Source organism: Lotus japonicus, chromosome 4, assembly GCF_012489685.1.
Source record: "Lotus japonicus ecotype B-129 chromosome 4, LjGifu_v1.2".
Taxonomy (NCBI): domain Eukaryota; kingdom Viridiplantae; phylum Streptophyta; class Magnoliopsida; order Fabales; family Fabaceae; genus Lotus; species Lotus japonicus.
The window spans coordinates 43,727,866-43,748,627 of NC_080044.1; the positions used below are offsets into that span (position 1 = coordinate 43,727,866).

Consider the following 20,762-nt stretch of genomic DNA (forward strand, 5'->3'; position numbering starts at 1 on the left):
CATCTTGAGGATACGACTCAGTCGCACCTTGAGTGTGCGATGTTTGCGCACCCTGAGAGTGCGTGAATAAAGGAACTCTGCAACAGAAACGTTTCAGGCAAAACAGAAACATTAAAACAGTAAATGGTACAAAAACAGAAACATGATAAGAAACATAGCAGGTAAATGGTACAAAACACAACAATTGGAGACTAAATTAATCACATCACAACATAACATAACATGTCAACATAAATTAATCCTAGGTGAAAAGTAATTTGTCTACAATACAGTCATCCATAAATTAATCCTAAAACACTAGACCTAACTAGTCTTCGAGGTAGATGCTTTTCCTTTCTTCTTTCTGTCAGGGCCACCACCACCATGAGGTGCAACTCCATTGCCACTGCCACTGTCATCATCATCACCTCCATAATCCAAGTGTTGCAGTATGATATACCGCATACGCGGATTTGCCTCGAGGATCCGTTGTGGCGTCTTACTGGGGTCTACTGTGATATCACTCAACTCCCGTAAATGTTCGAGAACATCCTACAAGCATCAATGAAACAGAATCAGAAAATGTAACATAAACAAAATCAAACTAGTCATTAAATTATTGATCCTTACCACAAGAGTTACTGCCACAGAACCTCTTGTTTCAGGAGGGACCACAAAGCAGTGTGAGATTGACTTGTACCACTCAAAGTAGCGAGGCGTTGTCGTTGGAGTGTCAATATGTTGAGCAGCCACACAATGAGTCATGTTTTCAAACCTCTCATCAATATCCCCAACAGGGAGAATGTTTGCCGGTGGTAAATTGGGTTGATCCTGGAGCATATGGAACTGCCTCAACACACGCTCTGGCAGATATGGGCGGATGATGCCTGAATGCCGAATCCACCCACTGTAAAGACACTCCTGCTAAAAGGGCCAATCCACTCTATGCCCGTCATATGGAGTCCATATAACACTGCTACCCGTAAGGTCATCTAGGATTAGCCTCTCTGCATGCAGGTCCACAGTCCCCCTCTTGGTGACCCATTTGCAAGCTCGCGGGTCTTTCTCATTGTATTTCCAGTTCAGGTTTCTATCAAACAATGAAGCAGGGAAGTTCTCAAATATCCATGCCTGCAATCAAATACTCATACATCAAAATGTGATACCTTATACATTAAATTACGTTAATTACAATTTAACTAAAATAAGAGTTATAGAATCATACTTGAAACAGATTTAAGTATCCTCCAAGGCTAGTGGTGCAAACCTTGGTGGCGTCCTTCAGCTGGTCATAAAGGAAAGCCAATGCCATGGTGCCCCATGCATAGTCCCCAACCTTTTCCAAGTCCATGAACATTCCCAAATATGCAACATCCACCTTGTTGTTTGTCTTCCCACAGAAGATCGTCATCCCCACCAAACGCAGCAAGAAGGCTCTAGCAGCTTTCTTGGTCTTCCCTTCCTTAGCCATGTCCTCAGCCACCTTCAACAACCATGAGCATAAGGTCCTAAGGACTTCCGGATCTCCTCTTCAGCAGCTGCTTGTGTAACATCAAGCTGTTTATGCAATACAATGGCTGCTTCCTCACGAGTCAGGACTGGGAGAGTGAAGAATTTTCCCTTCACATGAATGTGTAGCAAAGAACTAACATCATCCAGTGTGATGATCATCTCCCCAAATGGCATATGGAAAAAGGATGTCTCCGGCTGCCATCTCTCCACAAACGCTGTTAGCATGGTCTTGTCAACAGAGGGAAAATTGCATGTCAACAAAGGCAATAGATGTAACACCCCGATTTCGGTGGCGTCACTTTAGTAACCAAAAAGAAAGTTTAAGCGGAAAAACGTGAATATTTTTTTTTCGTCGATAATATAAACAAGACTGAAATAAATAAGATGCAAGTGCGAAAGACAACATAACTAATATACAATATATATTACAGCCCTCGCTGTAAGTAACAACCTCGTCACGAGAAACCTCCAGTGACGGAAAGTAGAAAAGTGTAGCGCCCGTAGGCAAAAGGGATAATCGAAAAGAAAGGTCAAGTGTCTGCAACACTGTCCCTCAAAATAAGAATAAGTCAGCCCAAACGGCCTAAACAAGACCTCCTAGTCCAATCAACTCTCTGTGATTCCCGTAGAGAAACCACACAAAAAGCTATAGGCGGGAAACTACCCTGTCCCCAAAGAAACAAATGATGTTCAGAGCTAAGACTCTACTCCTACACTAATCCCATCTCGAGGAGCTCACACTAACACTCAATCCTACATGCTAGCATGATCGTCGTCCGAATTCGAAATCCAGAACGACCTAGTCTATGTACACCATCCGTCCTCCTCTCGCGACCGCGATGCGCTCCTGTTCCAGCATCCCAACCCTAGTTCCCCCCGAAGGGTGAACCGTCGTGAACCAGCCCGCCAAAGACATCTGACAAAGGGCGTAGTCCGCCAAAGCACACACAGAAGACGCGAGGGTCAACTCCAAAGAATTATGTAAATAATAGCACGGATAGATACAGATAATAGAATAGCCACTTAGGCTTATAGCTAGGGATAACATCCTAGGGTTGCATATTCCACCATAAATGTAACGACAGTAATAAAAAATAGCATGCATCAGATAATATTAACAATTATCAATCACACTCAACAACTAGGTCAGTATGCATGTTGCATGACATGATATGACGGTTAACCCAGTTAACCAAATGCATTCCGGAAACGGATGGACATCAAACGGATCAATCCTAGCACCAGCAACGGTGGGACCATTTCTGCCCGCGTGCCTCTTACTCCAACAACAACGGTAGTCAGATCAGCAGTAAACCCGAAGGTCTGTCATTTCGGTCTGCTACAAGAGTCGTCTACAAACGCTCTTACACGGCATTCCGGGTCTTATGACCATTTTGGAAACCGACGAAGGTCCGGTAATCACGCCGTGTATTAACCTCCTATGTGTGCATGAATGCAATGTGATTAGCCAAACAACGTCTCCGACCTCACTCGACACGTCGCCACGTTTTCTAGCTAACTTAATGTCTCTATAAAGAATACCCTAAGGTAAAAGTCGATTCTGCGACAAAATACAATAATCATAAAATGAGTGCAAACACTCACGATAACTCTTCGAGTTATCAATGCTCTCACGAAATCTCACGCTTCAGTGGAGTCTCACACATTCACAAAATCTCACGCTTCAGTGAAGTTTTATGCTTTCACGGGGTCTCACGCCCCAGTGAATTTACACACTTGCACGAAGTCTCACGCTTCAGTGAAGTTCCATGCTATTCACGAGGTCTCACGCCTCAGTAAAGATCCATGCTTTCCACAAGGTCTCACGCCTCAATGGAGTATCCCGCATTCACAAGGTCTCACGCCTCAGTGAAGCTTCATGCTGTTCACGAGGTCTCACGCCTCAGTGAAGATCCATGCTTTCCACAAGGTCTCACGCCTCAGTGGAGTATCAACATACTCGGAAACTATCAATTTCCCGGCTTATCCCTCGGATAGCCCAACAACATAACTGCTCCAACAACACAAGAGTAACAACATACTCAAAAATTCTCAACATTCTCATAACTTGGGATCCGACGACACTTCTCGCTTTCCAAAACTAAGATTTGCATCCTAAGCTTCCTTTCGAGTTTATTATCATTATTTGAAGATTTAGAGGTTGTTTAATGTCTTATGAGTTTTCTTTACAAAATAATATCCTTTTAGTCTTATCGCAAATCCTATAAGTTCTCGGGATCTCCTAATCCCCAAATGACACCAGAGAATGTCTCGATCCATACAACACCACAACAAGGCCCGAATCTCATTCGTCCTATCAAACTTTCTCCAAAACTCTCAATAAAATCGGCATGACCTGCCCGCTATTCTCACTACTCAGAATCTCAGATTTCATTGCAAAAGCATAATTAACTCAGCACAATCCACCAACATATCATATATCAACATATTATGAAATAACCACGTAGCACTTAGCATATAAGCATGCACCACACATCCTAAATTACCCACTTAGCACGTACCATGTAATTCAATCTCAAAAAACATTCAGTAGATGAATCATCTACATTGTCAGCCGAAGCCTCAGAAAACATTTTTCCAATCAAACACAAACAAGTGCATAAACAGTAAACAAATGTCGAAAGCATCGACCCTAAGCATTAACTAGAGATTCAGTGAGAAGCCCTCACCTGAAGATTCTCCAGGGTGATCTTCTAACACTTCTTCACAATCAAAGCCTTGCTCCTCAGGAAATTCCTCAAAAGCACCTTTAGAGCAAAACCACAGAAATCAATCAAAATCTATCGGAAACTAAGATATCAATACTCACTAAGGTTACACGAAGTAGTATATACTCCGAGGTACGATAATCTAGCGCGAAAGGACAAGTTTTCGAAAAAGAAATTTTCCTCCCTCCCCCTTAGAGTGCTTGGCCACTTTTGGTAATTGTGGGGTTCGATTTTTCTTCGATCAAACTTGGTTCCTAGGCTATCATTAGTCGTAACTAAGGGTATTCTAAACTCGGAAAAATTATCGGATCAAAAACTGTCGCAGGGGTATTTTGGTCAATATTTTTAGCTCAGAAATTCAAAACTGAAATTTCGAAAAGCAAATTGGATGGGGACGTCACCAACGGCGTTTAAGACAACTAATCCTACTAGCACTAAGCTAAGGCGATAGTTTTCAGCCCAAAGGTTGAGACTTTGCTTAAAAATGAGTATTTTAAGCAGAAATTGATTCCGGCGGAAATCCGGCGACATAATGGAAAAACTAATCCGACAGAAGTGATCTTGGGCACGTAGGGAAGATGTTTAGACAGAGAAATCAAGCTATTTGGACAATTTTCCAAAAACCTCAAAACTTTGAACTCAGAAAAGTCTAGAGAAAAGCTATGGAAAAGACGATCAGAGGTAAGGATTAGCGACTATACCTCGAAACCTTCAAGTAGCAACTGTTGGATCGACGATCAAGCAAGAAATGAACTAAATCTCTTCTCCTCCTCCCCTTAGTGAACTCGCGGCCTCAAGAGAGAAAATGGGTAAGATTTGTGATATTTTCTCATTTCTTGGCTATATATAGAGGTTGGCAAAACGCGGGAAAATGAAAGTTTCGCGAATCTGATTTTTCCGGCTTCATTCTCCGTGAATTCTAAGTTATGTTTTGGCGAAAGAATTCCAAAACTAAAAAGAGGTCTCCTTGTATTTTTGGCGACTAATGCATAATCGGTATAAAATTATTTTACCCGATAAGTTACTTTTTGCATCGAATGTCGGAATGGAAAACTTCCTTCTGAAGAAAGATTGAAATCATCAAGAGAAATGGGTGTACGCGTGTAGAATCTTCATTTGAAGCTCTGAATAGAAAAAGTCTTCATTGTCAGTTGATTCTAGGGTTTTGAAATACCAGGGTTTCGGTTTCGGCAAACTTCCGATGATTGGAATCGGACGTTCGTAGATCCTAGAGTTTCGCCTCGAAACGATTGTCATACAATGAATAAGAGAAGTTCTAACATTTCTCTGAAGATTTTCGGACTAAATTCCTACAGTGTTCCAAGGGTGGAAGATTATTGGAAATTTTATTCCTATAGTGTTCCAAGGGTGGAACTTAGTCTTTTCCTGAACTTTCTCCTTCACAAATTTAATCCATTCGATAAACTCTTGTTCAGGTTTTCCCTTCACGATACGTCAAACCTAATCGTAAATGGACATCTCTTCCACTTATTCTAAGCTTAAAAACTTGGGTCTTACAATAGACCAGCAGCCTCAACCCTTCCCTTTACATAAGTCGAAAATCAGTTTTTCACATTGTTATGCTTCTCCTTATCATTCCCAAGCATAGCATTCTCATGGTGGTAGGTTTTCAAGACACCCCTATCAAGCACTTCAGCGGGTTTCTTGTAATGCTTCCACACCTCCAGTGATATATGTTGCTTGAAGCTCTTCAGCAAGGTATTGTCATAAGGCCCCCCAGGAAAAAATATGTCATCATCATCATCTTCCTCACCTTGATCCACTTGTGTATCCCCGTCCTTCTCTTCCTCCTCCTCTTCCTCCTCCTCTTCTTCACCAGAACTCTCCTCCTCTCCTTCACTAGAACCCTGCTCTGCATCAACCATATCATCATCTTCAGGCTCCTGTACTGGTTCAGGTTCAGGCTCAGGCTCCTATACTGCACTGGCAGCAGTCGTTGCACTACCTGCACGCCTTTTACGGGTTACCTCGTCACGCCTTTTACATGCTTCTTCTTTCTTTCGTAGGGCGGCAGATTCATGCTCCTTACGTACCGATGTAGTGGGGGGGATTCTCTTTTCGTTGGCCGCGGGCAAATTCAAATTCTTTGTTCTTGCCATATCTGAACCAACATTGGAAACATAAGACTCAAAACAGAACATTTGAACCAACATTGGAAACATAAGACTCAAAACAGAACAAAAACATAAAGGCATTGAAGCTTTGACAGATAACGGTCTATGACGCACTCTCAGGGTGCGTCTGTGTCGCACCTTAAAGGTGCGTATCAAGCGCACCCTTAAGGTGCGTGCATTCTGAACACGCACCTTTAAGGTGCAACACAGACGCATCTACAAAGTGCGATCAAAACCATAACATAATGGGACGGGTCGCGTAACAAACCTGAGTTTCGGGAAGAATGTTGGGTGGTTGGCAGAAGGTGACAATGGGGGTGGCGGCGACTCTACTCGGTTGCGGTGTCGCTGGCGGATCCGATGGCGGTGGCAGACGGAGGCAGTGGAGGAGATGCGTGAGAGAGGGAGGGAGAGAGAGATTTTGAATGAGTGAAATTCGTTTGAGGGAACGGGGGGGGGGGGGGGGTTCAGAAGTTTGAAGAAGTGGGGGGAGTTAGTGGGGAAAGTGGGAAGTTTTTTTTTAAACAAGGGAATTTTGGACAATTCAACAATTTTGAGGGGTTAGAATAGCTATCGGAGGGAGGGGGGGGGGAGAGTCTGAATAACAATTCCCAAAGAAGAAAACCCCCAACAAGGACCCCAAGCAAAACTCAACACAAGGCTAACAAAAGAGCAAGACAAAACCAAAGACCAAGGCCAAAAGCTAAAAGAAAACCCTTTTAAGACTAAAAAAAGCTGCCCTAGGGAACCACTAGAGATCATGGCATGAAATGATGATCCTCATAAACCTTTTTAAGGCCTTAAATAGCATTCACGTTGTTCCCTTCATACACCAACCCCAGAAAAATATTTGAAGGGATTAAAGTAATATTTGTAATAAGACAAGTTAATTAATTTTATAAAATTATATCATGTTATAAAGTTTTTAAATGCATTGTGTTTTACTTTTTCTTTTCACCTTTAACTAAGAATAGTTTATTCATGTTTCTTGACAATTGTGTAGCTACAATAGAAGAACCCAAATAATTAATTTAGGTGCTATACGTTTAACATGTCAATGCAAATTTGGTGACGACTTGCATCATTTTCTAACAGTTTGAAAGTTCCTAAGTTGGCGGTCTTGTATAAGGCAAGGAGTACTGCTAAAGTATCTCCATGGGTACTACTTGCCCTGGCCGAGAGAGACAAATTTGGGGATTGTAGGCTACGAGCAAATAACTGTAACCCATCATCAATTTTGCATTGACAATCAATATTAGTGTTGACCATGACTGACGCAAATATTTTGATTTACCACATCATGCATAGGGACGACTAGGTTGACGCCATGTAGAGTCGGCCTATATGATAGACACTAACTTTAATGAATTTTCATCGACTGAAGTGTTAAGTGAGTTGTGTTGGAGTCGGCTAAACCGTAGTGTCGACCCCTTGGCTGGCGCTATTAGTTTCATGTCATTTAACGTTGAACGCTAATGTAAAATCGATGCTAAATCAACGTTAGTGTAAGCTTCAAAGCCTACGCTAATCAGAGAATTTTTGTCGTGTAATGAATCATTCATTCAATCAATGTCTCCTATGAGGACTAAAACCGTTTCTTTCCCTTGAGTAATGTGACTCTACTATTTCATATATGTTAGTATATGCATACATTTCATTTAGGTCGTTAGAAGGAGGAAGAGTTGTAATGACATTAAATTCCACCATATACCTAGCCAATTCATATTGTAATAGTTTGCTGAAATCGCACACTTACTTGTTTGCTAATTCAGTTGATACACACATTTTTTGGGGTCGAAGTTGATACACTTATTAAAGTAAAAGATTAAGACGGGGTGATGATATAGACAATACAAACGACCCACTTCGCTAGTTGGCACAATGCTTCAGTGTTGTTTGGTTTACATGATTTTCAAATCGTACAATTGGAGAACCATTTATCTACATGAGTTGAAATGAAAGTACAGTGCAAATGGAGAACGCAAAACAAACATAGCCTCAACATCTAATCAGGGTTTCTTCTATTGCTACTTGTTTAACAATAATGTTACTTACACACCTTTCATTTGAGGTGGAAGAGGTGGAATGAAGAGAGAGATAGGAAAAAAAGAAAAAGTAAGAGAGAAAAGTATGAGATGTGATAGATGATAAGATGAGAGAGATAAAAACAAAAAGAGGTGAAAATGAAGTGTTTAAAAAATGAGGTGTGTATATACCATTACTCCTTGTTTAATCAGGAACAAGTAGATTAGCTTCATAATCTGCAGAACTTGGCACACAAAAAAACTGGGATTGCCACAAATGATAACAGGCCCCTCCCCCTATGGGCCAATTATTCTGCAGAATATCTTTTGGATACACTATTATTCTCTTTGTTCCACATCACAAGTTGATCACTATTTGGCACGCTGGGTCCAGAACCCCAAAATGGTTTCCACGTCATAGCTGATGTGGTCAAGGGACTTCCTTCCTTCATGGCAGTCTCCTTCAACAACCATGTGAGGCTTTATCAAGATTCTATTTATTTTATGGGCAAAATTTCCCCTTCAGAGATCGAACCCTGGACCTTCCCCACCCCAACTCATAAGTCCCCCAATTCTTACTACTTGAACTATCCTTTGGGAACAAGGTTCTCTCATTTTAAACCGTTAATTCGACGGAACCAGGGAAAATGAGTAGGGGATGAAAATTTCACACCAACTAAAATTAATAATGACTAAATGGACAAGTCAATATAAATTTTTTTAGCGGGGCGAATACAACACTTAGGAAATTTTTTCTCTCAGGGGTGACCCCTCTTTAATATGCTTGGGTCCATCCCTGGATTAATGTATTGAACTCTGCAGCCGCCTAGGTAGGCTAAATTGCTCTACATATAAATTATGAAAACTTGGCAGCAGGGCTGGTGGTATTCCACTAAGAATTCAAAAGAGAGGTTCAGGCAGCAGGAGCTGATTTTCATGAATTCAAATAAATATTGGTTTCTGAAAACCACTATAATGACATGAACACCCACGATGTATGACATAACCTTTTGAATCACCTATAAAAGTGGGGTATGTCATATTCTCATCATGCCAAGAGTATGTTCCTTTGGCATTGTATAATGTATCTTGAAACACATTATCTAGGGATATTTCCTAAGCACCTTCCACACAGAGATCAAGGTCCTTATTATGTGACCTTTAGCCTAGTCGGAACTCTTAAAATATGCCGAATATAGGCAGGGTCATGTAAGTGCACAAGGGCCTAACTCTTCCTTGTTATCCAAGCTATTTCATATTTTCAATGCAGCACAATTCAGTCTATGGTTTAACCTACCTGTTAGGTGAGCAAAGGTCAATTGGATCTCATAATCAAACTTCTATGCTTGAGAATGTTGACTAATGCTATTTGAGACTCGACTATTAGCCTTATACTTCGTGTCCAGATTCTGTTTTGAAATACAGAATGGAAATACATGAAGGATATTAGGAAAAGAAATTGGGTTTCTTATTCAACCACTCTATAAGGAAGTGAGGGAGAACTGGTAACTAAAACATAAATAATGGGAACAGTGAGTTAATATTCTTTGCATCGTGTGGGTCTTACTTAATATTAAATCTATGTACAGGAAGCCGGTTTAAGCTGATAGGTTCGAGTCTTGTGCGCAAAACAAAAAAACCGTTCCGAGAACTAGGTTTACTAGTATGTAAATATTCCTGACTCGAACATGATTGACTGTTTTAAGCTGATAGGTTCTAGTCTTGTGTGCAAAATAAAAAAAAACCGTTCCAAGAACTAGGTCTACCAGCATGTAAATATTCCTGCCTCAAACAAAATTGACTCGTATGGAGGATATAAAAAAAACAAACCTCTGTTTAAGAAAATGATGTGGAAATATCATTTGTAGCTAAACAGAATTGACGATACATAAAAAGGATATTATTAAAAAAATTGAAAGGTCAGAAAGTGGTTTTCAACGTCAAAGGAAAACAAGTTGCAGGCAGCAAGAAACTGAGAGACTATGGTAACAAAATTCATCTTATTCAAAATGTAGTTTTTTTTATTATATACCTTTGGAATGTCAAAGTTGGTAACATTGACCCAATTCTCTATAAATAGGAGGAATCCAGTTCCCTTCATGCAACACTAAGCTTTCCTTCTCCACGTTGATTGCTTTTTACATTCTGTTCTCCATGGCTCCCTCTCTTTTGTGTCTTCTCCTTGCCACCTTTCTTTTCATGCAAACTCTAGCAGATACTTCATGCACGGATTGTTTTGTTCAATCCCGTGCATCATATTACCCCAATTCTGAAGTAAATGGCACAGACAGTAAGAAAACTGATAGGTTAACAAAAATGCAAACATAAACTGAGATTTTTCAAGTTCTCTCATATGATCCTTTTGAATTCATTGCAGGTGGTGCATGTGGATTTGGTTCCTTTGGTGCTACCATCAATGGCGGGGATGTATCGGCTGCATCTAGTCTTTATCAAGATGGAGTTGGCTGTGGTGCCTGTTACCAGGTGATAACATACCTATAAGTGGCCTGATTTTATTACATCACTTTTTTCATTACCCAATTTCATATTGCTTTTTATTTTTCTCTTCATTTCCCGTCATATCACATTTAAACCCGTGAAAATGTGGTGTATTACTATAGAGCCGAAGACTAAATATTCTTCTGTCATTTGATCCTTTGACTTTCACATTCACAACCATAATTCTTCAACTTCACTTTGTAACTTGAAAGTATACATTCTAGCTCCGAAGGTAGTATTTCTCACTGTTTTGCCCTCTCCTTTCGGTCCTTTGCCAGGTGAGGTGTGCCAACAGCGCTTATTGCTCAGGCAACGGTGTCACTGTAGTTGTAACTGACCAAGGCTCAGGTGATAACACTGACTTCATACTTAGCCAACGAGCCTTCGGTAGGATGGCTCAGAACTCTGATGCAGCTGCTTCTCTATTAGCTCTTGGCGTAGTTGATATTCAATACAGACGGTAAGAGATATCCTTCCACACACGAAAGAATCTTCTGATCTTTTCAATTCATGCGTGGACCAGTTTTTGCTTTCTTGTTATCTGTAAACTTAACCGAGGCTTCTCGTTTTCTCCAGTGTTTCATGTAGCTACCCGAACAAAAACATGACAATTAAGATACATGAGAGCAGTAGCAACCCTCACTACTTGGCTTTTGTCATATGGTATCAACAAGGAAGGAGAGACATAACTGCTGTGCAGCTCTGTGAGGTACTTTCTGCTTCCTTATGCGGAACATAGGTTGTAATTTTGTAAAATCTTTGAGCTGAATAAACTCAAATTTTTAGACAGATAACTTAGTCAAGACGAACTTGGTGAAATTTTGAGTATCTAAGATCAGATACAGATAATCTATATTGGAACTAATTACTTTTTGCCCCATAATTAACTTTAAAATAGATATCACCACTACATATGAAAAGACATGTTTACTAGTTCAACTCTTCATTCAACTGAAATGGCAGTATTAGTATTAGTTGCCAACATGTCACAATTAAGTACAGAAAAGATAAATAGAAAAAACTAAAGAAAGCTCCAGTTAGTTAGGTGGAAAGCATTATATAACCTCTTTGCCTGATTGCAGACACAGAACTTTGTCTGTAAGTTACTGGACAGGAGTCATGGGGCAGTCTGGACCTCTACCTCTCCACCGAGTGGACCTTTGTCTTTAAGGATGCTGTTTAGTGATGAAGACGGAGAAGACACATGGGTCGTTCCCGTTAATAACATACCAGAAGACTGGAAGGCAGGAGAAACATACGACTCAGGGGTGCAAGTGGACCAGTAGATAAGCAGCAACAAATTATTTATTAATCTTCTATTACCCTGTAATGAAAGAAATAAGTTGTCATAATATCAAGTTCAGTCGAGTTATTGTATTTAATCTTCCTTTCAAAATATTGTTTTTCTCCTAATAAGTATTAAGGACTGAGGAATGAGGAAATTATTTGTTCTTACTACACAGTAAACACATGCTATGCATGTCACCCAACTCTAAAGGATTACTATTAAAATTATTTCAAATAAAAAATACTTCTTCTCAATATGATCATATACAAGCATGTACAAAGATCACCTGGTTTCCCTCAATAGCTTTGGAGCAATAATTGAGCCACTGGACTAACAATATGTCAATATCACTAATCATTCATAACGTAGACAAGAGGCAGATACGAACTACACACCAATACAGCTCAATATTATCATCAAATACCAACAGATCGGAAATATTCAGGAACCAAATTCTCACTTTTGTCACTCAGTATTAAAAGAAAACTTCACCATTAAACCTCTGCAAGAAACAGAAGCTGAAACAGAAGCTGTCTGTGTGTGCGCTAGAAAGATATTGATTAAAAGGCCTGAAGTTTTATTCATTGTCATGTACAATGTACATCAAATCAACTATTACAAAGCTATCAATATGGTAAAAGACAAAATTCAAAATTCGGAACATTTGCAAATATACAATTATGATTTATGAATATTATCATTTTGTAAAGGAGGTTGTTAGGATAAAAGGGTAGAATGGAGTTAAAGTGATTAGGGTTGGTAAGGTGTTAGAGGAGGCTCAACTAGATAAATAGGGTTGAATAGTAGAAAAGCGCTCGCTTTTTTTAAGACTCCCAGTTCATGTATGCACCACATGAAAGCCTTGCCTTGCAAGAATTTCCTCTAGAGAAACAAGTTGATGGTATCTTCTTTATGCATTCAGTCTTCACTCTTCAATTCATCGTATAAATATTTCTTTCCCATTTGGTATTTTCACAGATTGATTTTATCTTAGATGCTTATTCATGCAAGACACTGAGTAAGCCATTCCTCTTCAAATAAATGATTAACTTCACAAGAATATCCAGATCCAAAATCTTTTGGGGGAACCAATCTGGACTCTGCAGTACCTACTAGATCCTTTTGTTTTCTCACATCCTTAGAAATTCATCTTCATTGCAACTCCATTCCGCACACACGATTCATTAATGGCTGTCTCTACCCTTACATCTTTTTCCTCGATATCGATAATTATTACCTCCATATCCCATTTCTTAACGCACACTTTGGTTCTCCCCCAACAGACTGTATCACATAGAATCTAATCTTTATCAAGGCCTGAAATTGTCCTTCTCAATTGAACCTGCAGGGGACAATTTTATATGCGCTCCTAATTCACTCAACATCGAGTACATGATCCTTTTCCTATGGACTGAATAATTCTTCACAAAATATTTAGATTCAAAATCTTCCAGATGAACTACGCTGGACGCTGCTTCTTTCTGTAATCCCTTTTCTCTTATCATCACTCTCACACGTTCAACATCATCCCACCTCCCTTGAGCAGCATATGTGTTAGACAGCATGATATAAGGGCCAATATCCATGGGCTCCAACTCAATAAGTCTCTTGGCCACAATCTCTCCGAGCTCAGAGTCCATGTGTGTCGTACAACCAGAAAGTAGAGCCCCCCATAACGCAGATCCACCACCCTTCACAGACACATATTTTATAAGCTCTTCTGAATTTTTCACCAAACCAGCACGAGCAAGCAGATCAACAATGCAACCATAGTGTTCAACCTTGGGTTCAATATTGTAAACCCGACGCATGAGATCAAAGTACCACCAACCCTCCATGACCATTCCAGCATGTGTACACGCAGACAAGACACAAACAAAAGTAGCATCATTCGGCTTCGGACCCTTCTTCTCCATCTCCAAGAACAGTTCAAGAGCTTTCTCCCCATTGCCATGCAAGCCATACCCCATGATCATAGAGTTCCATGACACAACGTTCCTCACTGGCATCTCATCAAAAACATCTCTAGCCAAATCCATAGCCCCACATTTCACATACATGGTCAAAAGACACGTTGAAAGCAAGACATCAACTTTAATATTGTTACTTTTGATAAAAGAATGAACCCACATCCCCACACTGAGCTTCCCCAAATGCGCACAAGCAGTCAGCACGCTCACCAAAGTAGCCTCATTTGGCACAGCTTCCCCACTTTCCATCATTTCATCAAACATCTTCAAACACTCCCAGAAGCTCTTGGCTCGCACGTGCAGCGCAAGCATGGAATTCCACGAAACCACGTTCCTGGCAGGCATTCGGTTGAAAAACTCAAGAGCCAGAGGAACATTCCCAACCCTCACACACCCATCGATCATGCAGTTCCAAGACACAACATCCCTGTCAGGCATTCTCTCAAAAAGCTCATTGGCAGCCTCCAGGTCCCCAACCGCCACATATCCAGCGATCATACAGTTCCAATTCCAAACATCCCTCACAGGCATTTCATCAAACAGCTTGCGGGCAGCACCAGTTTCACCATTCTTGACATGCCCATCAATCATGGAGTTATAACTAACCAAATCCAACGTCAAACTCGAGTCAAAAAGCAACCGGGCATCGCTAACTCTCCCGAAAACAGAGTACATTCTGATGAGGGAGTTCCTGGCGAAAACATCCTGTTCGAAACCAAGTTTATGAACCCTGGCATGGGCCTTTTCGCCATCAAAGACCAACCAATTGTCAGCGCAGAGCTTGATGAGGAGAGGGAAGGTGTAGTGGTTCGGTGGGACGCAGCGGGCGAGCATGCCATGGTAGTAGAAACGGAGGGCGGCGGCGGAGGAGGAAGAGTGTGAGAGGGAGCGGAGGATGGTGTTGGAGATGAAAGCGTCAGGGTGGTAGAGGTGGTGGAAGAGGGAGATGGCGCGTGGGGCGGTGAGGGGGTCGGAGCAGAGCTTCTTGACGGCTCTGCCGGCGACGAGAGGGTGGTGGAAGAGGCCGCGAACGATGAGTTGAGAGTGAACCTGGTTGAACTGTTGGATGCCGTGGCATGATTCCACCGCCAGTAACAGTTGCTGGTGGTGGGTTTTGAGGTCGGAAGAACAGTGCAGCCATGCACCTTTCGCCATGGTGGCCATTTCAGTTTGACAGTTACATTGTGTTGCTTAACTGTTTTTATTTGTTTAGAAGTTACCATTATCAAAACCGGACCGGCCGGTTCGACCGGAACTGGCATGTGATCGGTCCAAATTACAAGCGAAACCGCACTACTTAAAAACCGGTCATTAACCGGAAAACCGGCGGGTTAGGAGTTGAACCGGTTCAAAGAAACTGATTTGAAAATCCACGTGTTCCATTGTAATTCGTTCTTGGATCAAACAGCAGTAGTATTTTCTTTCTTCTATAGAGGTTTTTTTTTTAAAAAAAGTCAATAATATACAAATATATAAAGAAGATTGAGACTCTCCAAAAGAGAGAACACAACAAGACACGAAAACACCGGTACACAGGCAAGAAAAAGAACAAAAACAAAGACTAGAACCAATTTCTTTTAGAGGTTTTATTATAAGCCTACTAGAATCTGTACCCGTCCTATGCACGGGATAAATTTGAATATTTTTATTTATTTATTAATTTCATCATTTTGGTTTGTTGATAATTAAAGACATCTAATCTATATATATATATGTAAAGCACACTTGTGTTTTTGCATGCAATTAATGTATCAAATCATAAAAGCTCACATATCTTTATATTAAATACATTAAAAAATAAAAAATTTAATAAACTAAAAAGTGAAAAAAATTGTATTATAAAAACCTATTCAACTACTTATATTAAATAACAACAATCATAGACTTAAAATTGACTTGAGCTTTTCATTTGACAAATTTAAAAAATCAAAATAATTTAGATAAAATACTTTAAAATAAAAAAATTTCTATCAATATATATCTATCTATATTGTACTTGGGGCTCTTATTTTCCAAAGTAATTATTTATATATATATATATATATATATATATTTGGTTTTTCCAAAAAAAAAATATCTATCTATATATATATTAGTAAAGCTCACTTGAGCTAAGTATTAAGTACAAATACACATATGTATTAAACCATAAAAGCTCACATACCTTTATATTAAATACATTAAAAAATAAAATATTTAATAAACTAAAAACTGAAAAAATTGTATTATAAAAACCTATTCAACTACTTATATTAAATAACAACATTCATAGACTTAAAATTGACTTGAGTTTTGCATTTGACAAATTTAAAAAATCAAAATAAAAAACAAAATAATATTTATTCTTAAATAATTTAGATAAAATACTTTTAAAATAAAAAAAATTTCTATCAATATACATCTATCTATATTGTTCTTGGGGCTCTTATTTCCCAAAGTAATTATTTATATATATATATATATATATATATATATATATATATATATATTTGGTTTTTCCGATATCTATCTATATATATTAGTAAAAATGCTGGTGTTTTAATGAGATAGCTTAGTGAGTGAATGAACGGGTAGTGAAAACTTGTGCACTAACGATTTCAGTTTTAAACTTAATAAATATCAAATGTATAAGCAAAAGAGTAACATCCATGCCAAAAGTGTAACAGACCACAAAGTTATATCTGCAAATGGTTTTAGCACAGTACCTTAAATTAAAATCAAATTTAATGTTAATTTTAAACTAATATCAATTTAGTCCAAGAAAAAAAACTATTAACAATAAAGCATACTTCCGCCAAAATTAATCTTGATATGCAATGGTCTTAGTTTGCAGTCCAATTTTCTGCAGGAATATATGTCTATTTTTCTTAAACTCACAAACTCTTAGAATTCATTAACATAGTAACTCCGAAGAAAAACTAATATTAAATTAAAAATAGTGGCATGATGGCAATACCAGTGTCAAAAACTGAATAAAATTGTTAATGTCAGGAGGCTATTCAACTATCTACATTAAATAAATAAAAAAATGAATTGTATTATACTGAACCATGCATCTATTATATCTCTATATAAACAAACCAGTGAAATCACTCATGTTCCGGTATAAACCACAGACTAGAGGCTAACCAGTTTGAGAGCAAGCGAAGTAAACGAAAATGGGTGAAAATGATAGGATCCTGCCGCTTGGGCGGTCCTCTTTTATTTATAGCTTGGGTTTTGGTCCGGCTGGACCATGGGTTGCCCGACCCATTTGATACATAAGTTTTAGTCAGCCCAATTGCTTCGTCTCTACCAGACCAAAAGCCCTCAAGACACTAAGACTTTGTATAAGGCGAAAGTGTCTTTGATAAGCCCTCAGCTATTTACATCACATAAAATGTCAATAAAGGCGTGCAAATTTAAATACTTATAAATCTTAACAAAACACCTAATGAACATCATCTTTGCGTGTTGAATCAACTTGTCACATCCACTCAGCTGTCACTTCATATGCCCTTACCGTGGCAGATTTCGAAATCATTATTGCTTTACCTGCTTTAAATTCATCAAGTAGATCTTCTGCATATTTTTGGGAACTTGATACTACAATACTATCATATATATTAAAATTCCACTAACACAATCATCAAAGCTGCAATAAATGTAATAAAGTATTATAAATTTAAACGAAAAATCATACCTCCTTAAACGAAAAAAAAACATACCTCCTCCTGAAACGCACCTAGTCTTGAATGAAACGCACCTAGTCTTGAAACGTTACGTCCTTAGACTATAATACCCCTCACCACTTCTCCCTTAACGAATCACATCCCTTCAAATTCAAAAAATTTCAGGCCAACGTATCCCTCTGGTCCAAGCGTCAGAACTTTTGCCTCGAACACAGCCCACTCGTGAAGACACGCGTCCGTTCGCTCACCATTTAATTCACCCTTTCATCTTCACTCCTTTGTCTATATAAAGTCCAAAATTTCTACCCCTTTTCCACACTTCATTTCTCCATATTCCTATTCTCCCTCTTACCATAGCTAACAAAGATTCAAACTTTCAGTCATTCCTGTTAAGCTCACTCGACGTTTACCATTTTCCAACCACATTTAGTGACACCATCTCCAGAAAGCATTCAAGTCTTCACCTTTCCCAGGTAAATCCTTCTTCCCTTTTCCTTCTGCATATTTTACTACTTTACATGAACATTGTGCATTTTCAAACCCAGAAACTTGAACTTTCTTCAACCCAGAAACTTATTATAAATCTTAAATTCTCTTCAACCCAGAAACTCATTATAAATCTCTTGCATGCTCGGTCCTACAACTTAACCCAACTCCTACCCTCATCTTACTGTTCTAAAATTTTTACTTTCAGGATTCCTTCTGAAAAAATGGCTGCCAAACGAACACGTAGGGAAACTTCGCCACTTAATGTTCAAACCACTGCAGACTCTTTATGGGTTTCTAGTAAAATCAAAAAACAGTTTTCTAAAATCAATTCCCCAAAAGCCGTCCTAGATTTAGTTACCAAATATAACTTTAGAAAAGATGGCCTAGATGCCCACCTAGATATACTTCCCTGTTCCCCTGACGAACCATGTTGCTTTGGACAACCAGACAGCCAAGGGCGAAACTTCACTTACCTCTTTGAAAACCTCTTTTCCGATTTAAAGTACGAACTCCCATTCTCTGATTTCACCTGTTCTATTCTGACCCTGCTTAATGTAGCCCCTACCCAACTTCATGGTAATGCGTGGGCTTACCTGAAAGCCTTTGAAGTCCTCTGCTTAACCTTAGGCATCACACCTACTAGCAACAAATTCTTTTACTTTTTTGAAACCTGTGGGCGCAACGTTAGGGGCGAATATGTTTCGCTCGCTACAGCTAGAGGCTTGGGGCTGTTTACCCTTTTCAAAAGTCATTACAAACATTTCAAAGGAAAGTTTTTCAAACTCCGTGAGTCTGATCGGTGTAAAGATATATTCTACTTCAATGATGGAAGCCCTCGATTCCCTTTTTATTGGACGAACCAATATGAGGTAATCATCAAAATTTCTGATGACGCATTGACTCCTGAGGAACTAGTTGATTGCCGATTTCTGTCAAACCTAGGATTAAACCTTAATGACTTTATGACCGCCCTTTCTAAAAATCAAGTGGGTGTCTACATTGGTAAGGCAACCTAACCTACATTTTCTTTTCCTGCCTCACCTTATGTTTGTTGGTATTCTAATGTTCCTCATTTGTTGCAGGCAAAATGGCTCGCCTATCAGAGGAAGACATCCTTCGTTTCCGTCGTGAACAACAAGCCGCACGAGAAAAAAGGAATCCCTCCAAGTCGATCGCTGATCAAGACACTAGCCATTCCGGCACCGAAACAGGTCGCCCAACTAAGAAGAAGAAGAAGAACGAAGATCCGGCTTCTGCCAAAAGCAAAATCATCAACCAAACTTCTTTGGAACAATTCATGGGCAAAAGCGGTGCTCTTGAAGCGAACAAAGGATGTTCATCAAGCGGTCCGCCCCCTTGCTGGAAGAATTTATTGAAGGAATTTGAAGAATTGTCCTCAACTGAAGTGACTTCACTGTGGGACTCGAAGATTGACTTCAACTCTCTCGTGGAAACGAACTTAGTGTTTGAGGCGGACCGAGAAAAGATGAGAAAGATTGGTCTGAAAGAAGCCTGTCAAGCCATGATGACTAAAGGTTTAGAGATTGCTGCCATCTCCAAAATGATCGACTTAGAATCTGCTGGATTTGACGGTCTTGCCAACGCCAAACTCATTGAAGAAAAGGAAAAAGAGATTGAAAAGATGAAGGCTACAATGAAGTTGTTGGACAAATCCAACAAAGCCAATGAGAAAAAGGCAGCTGATTTGGCATTGGAAATTGCCAATTTAAAGAAGACTGCTGAGGAGAACAAAGCTTCCGCTCAAGCGTTAAGCGGAGAGAATGAAAAAATAAGGGCTGATCTCGCGCAACTGACTACAGTGCACAACCAAACTCTGAATGAGAATTCTAAGATGACAACGGAGATTACTGAACTAAAATGTTCCGTCTTGGATCAATTCGAAGCTGGCTTCGCCAAAGCACTGAATCAAATTTCCTTCCTCAATCCTGACCTGGCGACTAACTTGGAGGGTTCAAACCCTTATGCTCGTATCGTGAACGGTAAACTAATCAGCCCGGATAACGCGGATGGGGAAGGAAATGAAGAAGAAGAAGAAGCAGAACAAGAGGAAGAAAAGAATGAAGAGGAAAATGTCAACACCAAAGAAGGAGAAGGAGAAAACCACTAGCTGCAAGTCTTGCTTCTTTTCCTTTTAGCAAATTATGTAAAAGACCTCCGGTCTCTTTAATTGTCGTCCCTTTCTTTCTTCGCTTTTATGTACTGAACTTTCCCTTAACGTAATGAATTTCCTTTCAGCATTTACATGAGTACTTCACATTTTACTTGTTTCGCCTAAAAAAAACACATATGTCATAATTTCTTCGCCTAAAATGGAAAACTTCATAATTTTTGTAATAACATTATCCCTAATTCATCCAAACAACTATTGCAGAAACTAACTCTATAACTGAGCATAACTTTACTTAATCATCCAAGTTATCATATAACTAGAAAATATAAGCATAA

The 20,762-nt window shown here is 39.4% G+C and overlaps 2 protein-coding genes across 2 annotated transcripts; one reads left to right on the top strand and one right to left on the bottom strand.

Moving 5' to 3' along the window:
• Positions 1-10,471: 10,471 nt before the first annotated feature.
• LOC130714970 (expansin-like B1) lies at positions 10,472-12,320 on the top strand. The gene is made up of 5 exons (XM_057564956.1): positions 10,472-10,669; positions 10,757-10,863; positions 11,157-11,338; positions 11,455-11,587; positions 11,961-12,320. Exons 1-5 carry the CDS (start codon positions 10,534-10,536, stop codon positions 12,162-12,164), a joined length of 762 nt encoding a protein of 253 aa, XP_057420939.1. The 5' UTR covers positions 10,472-10,533; the 3' UTR covers positions 12,165-12,320.
• A 402-nt stretch (positions 12,321-12,722) lies between these two features.
• Positions 12,723-15,300, bottom strand: LOC130714972 (pentatricopeptide repeat-containing protein At3g29230-like). The gene has a single exon (XM_057564957.1). It carries the CDS (start codon positions 15,298-15,300, stop codon positions 13,477-13,479), a length of 1,824 nt encoding a protein of 607 aa, XP_057420940.1. The 3' UTR covers positions 12,723-13,476.
• Positions 15,301-20,762: the final 5,462 nt, after the last annotated feature.

Coding starts and splice junctions, on each gene's coding strand:
- LOC130714970 (XM_057564956.1), top strand. CDS start 10,534: ATGGCTCCCTCTCTTTTGTGTCTTCTCCTTGCCACCTTTCTTTTCATG. Junction 10,670..10,756: donor TGAAGTAAATGGCACAGACA/GTAAGAAAACTG, acceptor AATTCATTGCAG/GTGGTGCATGTGGATTTGGT. Junction 10,864..11,156: donor GCTGTGGTGCCTGTTACCAG/GTGATAACATAC, acceptor GTCCTTTGCCAG/GTGAGGTGTGCCAACAGCGC.
- LOC130714972 (XM_057564957.1), bottom strand. CDS start 15,300: ATGGCCACCATGGCGAAAGGTGCATGGCTGCACTGTTCTTCCGACCTC.